This window comes from Neolamprologus brichardi, chromosome 2 (assembly GCF_056152115.1).
Source record: "Neolamprologus brichardi isolate AB-2024 chromosome 2, ASM5615211v1, whole genome shotgun sequence".
Lineage (NCBI taxonomy): Eukaryota > Metazoa > Chordata > Actinopteri > Cichliformes > Cichlidae > Neolamprologus > Neolamprologus brichardi.
In genome coordinates, this window is record NC_142105.1 from 12016320 (window position 1) to 12027419 (window position 11100).

The window sequence follows — 11100 nt, forward strand, 5'->3', positions numbered from 1 at the left end:
CATTTCATTTCAGTTACAATTTTGGTTTCCAGCATTTACTAAAACGAGATAAAGCGGCGCTCTTCATTGGACCCGTTGATGGTGTTCATATGACCTCGTGTAAGATTCACGTAGGAGAGCAGAGCTAACAGGAGGAACAACCTCGTTCACCGTCATGTCAGGGGAGGGGCAAACACATTAAGCCACGTCTCCTGTGGTTATCATGAACACAGTTGGAAGTGAAGACTCTGACCTAAAACAATTTCCCGAATCTTCAGATTTCCAGCACAAAGCTGGCGATCTTTGAAGAAAGCACGGAGAGAAGCCGGTGCTGCAGTGCTGCAAATAAAAGAAGTTTAATTTAAACTTCTTTGAAGGTTAAACTGAGCCCATCCCGAGGTTTGTCTAAACACAAGAAAGTTTTCCTGCGGAGGAAACCAAAGCTTCTGGATTTATATGAAAAACTTTTTAGTAACGAAATTGCTTTTATTCTGAAAATAACAAATCACGGACAAAAATGTTTGAACTTTTGATTTCTTTAAATTCAATCTGCATAAACAAAACAACCCCAAACTGAACCGCTGTGAGAGCAGGGGCGCAGGTGGAGGTAGTGACGGTGGGTGGAGTTTAAATACCCGGGGTCAACACATCCACAGAGAGGCGGAGAAAGTGCAGGAGATGAGTGTCAGGTGTGATTTATGACAGAAAGAGAAGTGGTAAATATGGAGGTGAGACCTGCTGTGAGGGTTGGAGATAGCGGAGGCTGAGATGTTCAGTGAGCAGTAGACTTGTAGTCAAGACCGCCTAAACCAAGACCAGAGGGTATCGAGACCAAGACAGACCGAGTCAAGACCAAGACAAAGTCGAGACGAGACCGAGACAAAGGTCTTTAAACTGCAGCCAGATGCTGCTTCGTTTACGAGTGTCAGGCATATTTATGTTTTTGCGATGCACTCGCACAGCCCTCCTCACCGCTGTCTACTGTCTCACTCACTTACTGACAGGACCGACGCACGCTCCACTTGACTGTCGTGTCTCTCACCCTCTCTGTTTTTCACATAATGATATTATCCTATATCCTCGCATGTGATTGGCCACAATATGGAGGGATTGGAGCATAGCTGAGCCACTGTGTGAGAGCTGAGCAGCGAAAGGAAATCAAGTGAGGAGCCGGCTCTCGCTCAATGGGAGTCGACTCTTCAGATTCACTACAAAGCACTCTCTAAGCACGGCTCTGAGAGCTGATGCTTATGCGCATGACACATTATCGAACGTTACGTTGTGTGTCATGGATACTGTTGACTCCAAATCTCCACTATGTCGATCTGAGACAGCAAGACAGAGACAAGACCGAGGGATCCGAGACCAAGACAAGACCAAAGTCCGCCGAGACCAAGACCACGTAAAAGTGGTCTGGAGACATCCAACTCTAGTAAGCAGGATCAGAGGGTCTGAGCATGTGCGGAGGAGGGAGGGTGGAGCTGCAGGCAGGAGGAGAAGAGAAAGAGCTCAGAGGAGGTTCGTGGATGAAGGGACATGCAGAGGGGTGGAGCTACAGAGGAGGATGCTTTACTATCAGCAGAGTGTAAAGTAATGATGTCATAGACGTGGAATAATCACAAACAGTCTCACGGTTAATTTTTTTTATTTCAGTATATTATTTGTGACGAAAGGAGAGTTTCCTGTCTCTGCAGAAAAACCAAATCAAACCAAACCAATAAAAACGCTTTGAATGAAAGATGACGGAAAAACGTGAGCAAAGCAAAAACCCAAATGAACAAAAAGGAGACAATGAGAAATGATCAGTTATTATTCACACTTATTCTCTGAGCATGATTTAAACACCCCGTCACACAAACTGAAGACAGAGAAGGCCGTACTCTACGTGAACTCTGACAATAGCTGCTCTCCACAAACACACAAACAGTTTTAATGTTTCTAATGTTTCAACTCGCTGTGAACTTTACCGTCTGTTTCCAGGACGATGTCTACTTCAGTTAAAACAGGAAGTGACCGCACTATCCCTCCGAGCTGCTCGCCGTCCCCTTAAAGTTTGTACAGCCTGACGTGTTTATGTCACGAGCGACGAGCAGAGTCCTGATGGGTGAACGCAGCAGTAAATATTTTATTCTGAGGTAAGCTTATCAATTTCCTCTGACGTTAAACTAAACTGTCAGCTAACCATCAGAACGAAGCTTCACAGACGCCATTGAGTAAACCAGGGGGCGTCGACAGGCTGATGGAGAGCATAGACACACACACACACACACACACTAAGTTGTTCTCTGAAATAGAAAAAAAAAAAACACTTTCAGGAAATCCTGGATTGAACTGAATGATTCTGATTGGATGGATAAAACAACGACGAATCAAATCGATCAGCCTGCGGCCAAAGAGTCCTTTCTATTCCCTCATGCGTCTCTAACTTCCTGAAGGCTGCAGACACAACCAGAGCCGCTGAATCCCACCAGCACTAAGGAAAGGAGCTTCTAAGCGTCCTTTATCACCTCCTTCGGCAGAGGAGACAGAGGAGGCGACGACGAGGCTGATTCGTGTCTGCGGCAGAACGCAACACGAGAAACTGACCCTAACATAACAGACGTGATGTGGATGTGTGTAAGATGATCCTCTCGTCTCCACGGCAGACCCACGTTAACACCATCCACCATCGCTGTGAAGCCGGCTGAGTGGGAGCGGTCAGACTTGTCATGTTTAACGTCCAGCAAAACCAAACAAATGAGGGATGTCTGTGAACTGTTGGACCGCAGCCCGAGGCTCCGACTACAATCTGAAGCCTTCCCATTGGCTGTGATGACTTCTTTACACGAGTTTGTTCCTCACAGGTCGGCACTAAACCAGCACCAGCTCTCCTCTGTAATAAGAAACCATCTTCATGGATCGAAGCCACGTGCACGTTCTCTGCAGCAGAACACACCTGATCAACAAAAAGCAGGCGTAACACGCTCTTTAAGAAAACCCCCCCCAAAGTTTGTCAATAAAAGGAAATCGAACCCTGCAATCATCACCTCCCCCCCGCAGTGCTTCACAGATACAAACATTCAGACCATCTGTAGAAAACAAATTCACATTAAGTGTGCTCAATCCATCATCAGGAAACAGTTTATTCCTCTCCAGTAAGAACACCAGTCTCATCCTCCTCTGCCTCCTCCTCCTCTTCAGTAAAACCTTTTGTTCCTCTCCTGTCTCCTCTGGAAAACCACAGCTCCCACCACGGCGCACACCACGATCCCCAGCAGGGCGCACAGCAGCAGCAGAAACACCTTCCAGCCAGTGAGAGGCGTGCCGCGGAAGTTTCCGGTGGGATCATCGATGTTGTCTGAGAAGGAGGAAGAACATCCACCATCAGTTTACTCCATCTGGTTTTAACTGTGCTTTTAACTGGAATGTTTTAGAAGTCTGAGAAACATCCCGCCCCCTTGTAGCCCTGCTGAAACACTCTGAAGCACTTTATTCTAAATAAAGTTTTGGGTATTTGAATCTACCTTTAGGGGATTTGAGGAGGCTGACGCTGGGCTCGATCTTCGTCCAGTCCAAGTTCTCCTCTTCAGCCGTGTGTTCCACCATCAGCTGGTAGAGCTTCATGGAGATGATGTCATGGTTATCTGTGACGAGTCGGTGAAAACACTTCGAGGTTTAAGAATGCGATTTTAACAATCAGTATTCCTCCTTCACCGGCAGCTCAGACCTACCTGACAGGTCGCCCGTAGCTGCCGAAGCCCCAAAGAAATATCCCGTGGGAAGACGAACTCCGCCGATGTCGATGCACTCCTTCCACTCGTTCTTGTCGTCCACGTCCACCATCACCTGCCGGGTTACAGAGGGGAGGCAGGACCAAAGGTAAAAACACTGCAAAGCTCCACCTCAAACGGCAGCAGAAACCGAAGGTGCGGCCACTTACCGTCAGTCGCCCTTTGGAGTAGCGGATGGCGAGGTACGTGTCGTGATCACGGTTCCTGATCTCAGCAGAGCAGCCTCCCAGCTCAGACGAGCGGCCGTCTTTCCCATGGTCGTAACTCACCGAGCCGTTGTTCACCATGGCCGAAATGTACGGGAAAGAGCGCTGGCGGCGGACAGGAAATGATCAGTACACAAGTCCTACACAGGCATTACACGCTTCAACAGGACCAACAAATACATCACATAAAAACAAAACATGTCCACATGACACATTTGAGGTAATCGGCACAAATCGCGATGGCGGTTGGTTGCGGTTACAGTGACGTTCACTTCCTGCTGAGCGTTTGAGCTCTGACGAGGGTAAAGGTCTCATTAAACACTCGAGTGCTTTTTCTCTCCTTGCTCTGATCCGACTGAAAACAGGGAAAACTGAACTGAAGCCTGTGTCAGGTCAAAGTCACAAACCTCAGCTGTTCTTCTGGGAGCAGTGTCTTTGTTTAGGAGACAGAACAAGGTGCCGAGCACATCCAGCCTCTGTACTGCTCACCAACAAGGGCGATACAGTCACAGTACTCTGATTACAGAGCTCTGTCTTATGCTTCGAGTGGAGAGGATCCTCTGACATTTTCAGACGCACTTAAAATGACCGCACCTCGGCCACTAGAAGGGCTGCAGAGAGGCATGTACGCTGGAGCGAGCATTGGGGTTTCAGGTCGATAATACCCTGATACTATGTGACTAAGGCAGGGGTGGGCAATTCCAGGCCTCGAGGGCCGGTGTCCTGCAGGTTTTAGATCTCACCTTGGGTCAACACACCTGAATCACATGATTAGTTCATTACCAGGACTCTGGACATGTTGAGGAGCTAATTGAGCCATTTAAATCAGCTGTGTTGGTTCAAGGACACATCTAAAACCTGCAGGGACACCGGCCCTCGAGGCCTGGAGTTGCCCACTAAGGGCATTCCCAACATTAGCTCTGAAAGCTGTTCAGATTAGGGGCGCGTTCTGTGTCGTTTTCCTGCTTCTTCTGCGTTCATTTGGACCCCACACAAGTCGTTTCTTTCTTATTGCTCCCTCTGTTAAGCATTTCGTGACTGTTTTTTAAAAATCAGAGAAAGATTTCTAACAATGACCGGGCTGCAAAGCTCAGATTGTTATCGATTTGGTCTGATCGATACACACACACTGTCTAAAATATCAGTAATAGCATCGTAATCCAGTCCAATTTAAGATATATCAAAGACATTTAGTTCTAAAAATGTAATTTACTGTATTTCAGACATTTGCAGACTCGCTATGGCTGTTAACTGTATTTCTATTTAAACCGGGGCCTTTTCTATGTGAGTGACACAGAACAGCGATAAGGTGACACATCAACAAACAAATGTTCTGTCACTGACGCTGAAGTGGACCTTTTCTGCTTCTCCTTATGTCCTGCCATATCTTCTTTTCAATATTAAACATGAACAGAGTTCTTAATGATAAGGTCAGTGTATGCACAAGTAATCCCGTGTGATGTCATAGAGGGGAGATGTCATTATAGCCCCACCCCACCCCACCCCACCCCGGCCAATCAGACTTGGAAAGGAGAATGGCGAATAGGTCCACTTCAACAGGCCTGCAGCGTTTCACAACGAGGAGACAGACTGTGCACTGAGACAGCATGCTGACGGGGAAAACCTGCAGCCACTCACATCTGTCGCATCATCGTTAGAGTAAGTATCTATAAAGACGGCAAGCCCGTGGAAGACGGCGCTGTTGGAAAACACGGGCCCTGCAAAGAAACAAGCTGGTCAGTCACTTTGGCACACATGCTCGCACACACACACTTACATCCATCCCATGGAGGTCATTGCGGAAGGTATCCAAAAAAATAGCCAGGCCAAGAAACTGATCCTGGTTTCCAAACACAGGGCCTAGGATGGAGGCAGAGATGAGGCGAGACGTGAGCGAGACGCTATGTGAGGTCAGCAGTGATGAGATGACAGACACGTATGGAGTGACACACACACACAGGTTTGGATTTACAGCCGTCCTTCTGAGCTGCAACACTTTACATGCTTTTTCCTCCTGACCATGAAGCGGTTAACCGGCAAGAAGGGGCCCACACCGCAGTACCTCAGCCTCACAGAGCTGCATGTAGGGCTACGTTTACTCACCGCGAACACGCCGCAAAGCCCGACTCGAACGACTATGCCGATGACTATCTCATCACTGTTATGTCGTATACAAAGAGAAAGAGCTCCACCTTCAGGGAGGTCAGGCTGCTCAGCATCTACACTTTGCCTTCTTAGGCCTCAGTTTGGTTGCAGCAGAGAATTTCGGGTAAATCCAAACTCTATATGAAGCTCCTTCACACCAGCCGGACCTTCGCAGTGAAGACCCGGTGTTACCTGAGTGCAGCCTGTCCTTCGTGTACCAGAGAGCGATGCCGTCACCGTGGAGATTCTTCTTCCCCGAGCCGTGGATTTTAAACTGCACGTGCATCTCCCAGTCCTTCAGGTAACAAGGCTAACACAGAAACGAGCCGAGGGTTAGACGCTATTGAGCCGAAGCCTACAACTCCTCGTCTCAGCGAGGAGGCTTCAGCCACAGAGAGAGGACATTTTTAACTTTAAATGATTCTCTGTGATCGCGCCTCGCCTCACCACGGTGTTCCAGATGGATCCCTGCTTGCTCCTCTCATCTGGAGTCAGGCGGACGTACGAGCTCGTCACCAAAGTGCTTCCGGAGAAATCCCACTGGCTGGATGGGCTGCTGCCGACACCTGCGGGAAAAACAGGCAAACGCTCAGACACACATGAGCAGGTTAAGACACTGCTGTGTCAATACCGTCACTCCCGTTTCACACTCAGCAAACATTCACACCTTCTAAAGCTCACTAATAATGTGGCTACACTACACATACCAGCGTGGCTACACTCTTGGATTAAGATGTAATCATAATGTTGTTAAACTTGCGTAATGACATTAAAGAGTGTTCAATCTAATCTGGAGGACTCACACCAAGGCACTTTTAAAGCTTCTTTTGAACACTGTGAGCCACTTACACCATGTGTGAATTTGATTCCCATGGTTTGACTCCTGGTTGAACTCTGTAATCAGACATCCTTACACGCTCAACAGGGAGGGTGGAGCTGATTTTGTAGAAGAACTAACTAACACGCGCCTGATAAACTTGGAAAGGAAAATCAACTGTTTGCTGATGATATGCAGAATTATTTATTTATTTAATAAATTAAATAAATATTTCGGCTGCAGCATCGCTGCCTGCAGGAGGGGCTGTGGGGGTCAGCTGTAACGTGTCTGACTCATGTTAGAGCACTTCATGGGCTCTGGAATCGGTCACCTGAAGGGCAGCTGTGCGCTGAAGCAGTATGATCAGGAGGAACAGCCCGATCTGTCACTGGACCTGTGTGCTAAAACGGTGTGTCTGTGCTGAACACCATGTTTAAACATGTCCGTAAGTGCATGTGGCACCAGGGCGCCCTACGTTGCAGGTCCATGATTGATTCTGTAATCGTATCATCAGATCTGGGGCGTATGTTCTGGACACTTGGCTGAAGGAAGTAGCTGACCTGTCACCTGATCACCGCCTGGTGCTGAGTTGGATCAGGTGGTGGGAGAGGATGCTCATACCCATATACATAGTCAGGGTGTGCTGTGAGCATCTGGCAGAGGTCCTGGTCCTCAGGATCTACAATTCCCAGTGCCAGCAGAACCTCAACAGCATTCTGAAGGACAGCAAGTCTGAGTGGACCATGTTTCTCACGTACATTGCTGAGGCAGCTGACAGATACTGGCAGGCCAAATGAAGCGTGGCTGCAGGAGAGCCGCTGAAGCAAAAACTCAGATGTGGAGGAGGATCAGCATGAAGCAGCTCTGACAAGCAGTTAGGTGTCTCCTGCTTCTTATAAAGGACACTGCTACTCTGAGCACCCAAAGCACCTGTCATCTTACACCTGCCCACCAGAAGATCGATCCTGCCTGAGAATAAATCTGCACATGAACCTGAGTGACCACAGACTGGTGTGTGTGTGTGTGTGAGTTAGAGACTGTACACACGTGAACATGCTCAGATCCGGTAAATATCAGCATATCAGCAGACTTTCTTCAGTGAAGTCCGAATTACTCGATTAAAAGCAGCCTCAGAAATGCAGAACGATTTTGGTATTCACCGAGACGATCTTCGATTTGTTCCCGTTTCTGTGAATATTAATATTTCCATGCGATGACGCAGACATGCTAGGATATGTCTCGCAGTGCGCCATTACGCAAATATGTAGGACTGATTTTCTTCACTTGCGCAAATCTCTAACCTTAGCGATGCGAAGAAACTAGTTCATGCTGACTGCAGCCTATCATTTAATAATCTGTGTGTAGCTTCCTGATACAAGTGAGTCATATTTGGTGTGTTTTCCTGTCAGGAACTATCGATCTTCCAGCTCCCCAGTAGCGAATGTTTTGGGGCTTTTAGCCCCGCAGGAGGACACTCTGCCACACGGTCTTTAAAAGCCCGTAAACATTCAATGTAAGATGAGTGTACATGCAGGCGGCTCGGAGCCTCCGCTGGGCCCGAGAAGCCGCGGAGACGTCCCCGAGTCTGCGGGCTAGCTCCCGGGCTAACGCCCCTACCTTGGTACGGCTTCGTTAACGAGTGCTCCCGCTTCAGGTGCTCCGCGTTTCCGTCCGTGATGTCACAGCAGACCAGAGAGAGCTCCAGCAGCACGAAGAGCAACGCTGAGCCCCGAAACGCTCTGCAGCCTCCCATTTTACCCGAACAGCACCGAGAGAAACTCTCACCGCCAAGCTTCTTCCTCTAAGCTAAACTCCATAAACTGGTCCGTCCGCTGTTCTCATCCGGACTGAAACAACAAAGTGCCACATTTATAATCACCCCGACGATTGTTCGGTGTCATTCTCTATCCTTTGAAATTTGCACTCATTAAATATAAAACCAAACAGGTACAAAGGCTTTGATTGGTGAGATACAATAAAATATAATGACGAAGATGAAACGTTAAGCTGTCCGCGTTCCCATACGGAAGGTTTTTGTAGATGGTAAAGATTTTGCTAGCCAATCAGAAACGAGCACATCGCAATTTAAGCCAATCAGCGATGACGTTGTTTTTCTATTACTCGTACACTAGATGGAGACAGACTGCCGGAATTTAATAACAGACTGCGGTCATGTGAAGGTTTGTATTCTTCAGTCAGGCTGAAAACAATGACGATTTTAGCTTTACATAGAAGAACAGAGTTGTAGTTTTAGTGCGTTTCCATTACACTTTGTCAAACCACGGGTTGTAATTAACAATATCAGTCAAATCTGAAATAAGTTTCCCCGTGTGCCCCTCATGGAAACTTTACTCTATAAATGTAATGTATTTAATGAAGCCATGCAAATGTTACATTCATACTGTGAATATTTACACGCACTCCAACTACATACAGATACGAGATAAGAACTTTATTTATCCTGAGGGAAATTCTTTTGTCATGAGCATGCTCACTGCGGCAGGAGGAAAGAAAAGAAAAAAATGAGTGCACATGAATAAAATAAAATAAAATAAAATAAAAATAACATACCTATCAATACAAGTGACATACGTCGCGCAATGAATAAAATAGTGTAGCAGCATATAATGGGAGAATGAGAGAAACATTCAATCAATAACAAACAGATGAATAATAGTATTGCACAATTGAGTAAAAGACGCATTACATTAATATTAATCCTAATTCATCTACAGATGACTCTTACACTGACTTACCTACACTTTTAAAAAACTACAACCAAATGATTTTTACTGCAAGAGTCCCAGTCTGAAGACTACAGCTGGTTTGTGTTCTCTGTGCAGCTGTGATCATCAGTGTGATGGATCCATCAGGGTCTGAATTCACTGCAGCAGCTTCGTGTCTGTGATGTAGTGGAGCGCAAGCCAGCGTTATGTTTAATCTGTTTCAGATAATTCACTGCAGGAACCTTCACAAAGTGCATTCTGGGTAAACCTTCAGGGCTCACATCAGCAGGTGGGATAGGTGAGAAAAGGTGAGAGCAGAAGAAAGTTCTCAAAGATCAGGAGCATCTTTCAGCAGTGACTCCTTCTGGATCATTATCATATGCCAGTGCAGGAATTTATTTCCACCGAGGAATAAATATTAAACAAACAAGCTAAAAAAACATGATAATTCATTTGTTTGAAAAGTAATCAGAATGTAGGTGCACCAGTATTTATCTTTTTGACAAAGTAACTAGTAATCTGTAGCCTATTACATTTGAAAGTAACCATCCCCATGCAGCAACATGCACCATTTAAGGAGAGGAATCCAGCAGCTCTCTAACTGTAGTTAGGGTTAGGGGGTCTAACTGTAGTTGGAGAGCTGCTGTACAGCTTAGTACTCTGTGAAAACTTACCTGTGTGTTTGCAGACCTGAGTCCTGTGCTTACCTGCCCGTCTCATCCTTCCTCTCAGGACACCTGTTGGTGATTGTTCATTGCGACCTGCCTTACCCAGTCTCATCCCGCCTGCCTTCACTTGCTCACCTGCTTGGAAACCTGGAACTCTTTCCTGGAGAAAATGAGGAGAAACTCACCTGCTGCAAGGAGACTCGACCTGAGTATGAAAGCTTTAAATCTCTTGACTGTGTTCTGCGTTTGAATCTTTTTGTGTTTAAATAGAAACCTCGGCTATATTTGACATGAACATGTACCAGAGTAACAGCAAATATATGACCAGAAATTAGGAGGAGAATAAGATCACAGCATATACAGACAACTGAAGAAAACAGAAAAGGGCAACACCATCAAATCAAAAACGCCCATCATCTGAGTGCACGTCTGCCTGAGTCACCCATAAGCAGAGCATCTCATAATGTGAGACCAAACTCGATTAAACAAGGAGTCCAGCTTCAGAGTTTTCTGTCTGGCTCTCTCTCTACCTCCATCAGACCGTAAATGCCACGGCAGCTCCTCTGCTGCTTGGTGACTCACCGGTCTGTCAAAAAACATTGAAGCTGGTGTTTAGCAGCACTCTGCCCCCGTTTTTATTGGACTGAAACAATGTGGGGAGCAGGCATGCCCCGTGGAGGGATAGGATTTCACCAGCAGGTCACTTCCGAGTGTTCCAGCTCAACTGTAAGCCACAAAAACACAGTTTCCCATCAGCGTTTAGAGGTTACACACCATCAGCCAAAACTT

At 46.7% G+C, this 11100-nt stretch overlaps 1 protein-coding gene across 2 annotated transcripts; it reads right to left on the reverse strand.

Annotated features, from left to right (window-relative positions):
• Window positions 1–1607: 1607 nt before the first annotated feature.
• On the reverse strand, window positions 1608–8845 carry lman2 (lectin, mannose-binding 2). 2 transcript variants are annotated; one of them, XM_035910668.2, is made up of 8 exons: window positions 8535–8845; window positions 6548–6666; window positions 6293–6410; window positions 5594–5673; window positions 3899–4060; window positions 3690–3804; window positions 3483–3602; window positions 1608–3316 (listed from the first exon to the last, which is right to left on the reverse strand). In XM_035910668.2, the coding sequence occupies exons 1-8, from the start codon at window positions 8668–8670 to the stop codon at window positions 3156–3158; spliced, it is 1011 nt and encodes a 336-aa protein (XP_035766561.1). In that variant the 5' UTR covers window positions 8671–8845; the 3' UTR covers window positions 1608–3155. The 2 variants fall into 2 exon arrangements, with proteins under 2 accessions (XP_035766561.1, XP_006797707.1); XM_006797644.3 differs by lacking the exon at window positions 5594–5673 and adding an exon at window positions 5733–5815 and having other exon boundaries at window positions 8535–8835.
• Between the last annotated feature and the right edge of the window lie 2255 nt (window positions 8846–11100).

Bases quoted from the DNA above. Each gene is read 5' to 3' on its own strand.
- lman2 (XM_006797644.3), bottom strand. From the start codon at position 8,670: ATGGGAGGCTGCAGAGCGTTTCGGGGCTCAGCGTTGCTCTTCGTGCTG. The intron at 6,667-8,534 runs GTAGGGGCGTTA...TTTTTCCCGCAG, and splicing joins GTTAACGAAGCCGTACCAAG to GTGTCGGCAGCAGCCCATCC. The intron at 3,317-3,482 runs GTAGATTCAAAT...CCTCCTTCTCAG, and splicing joins CCTCCTCAAATCCCCTAAAG to ACAACATCGATGATCCCACC.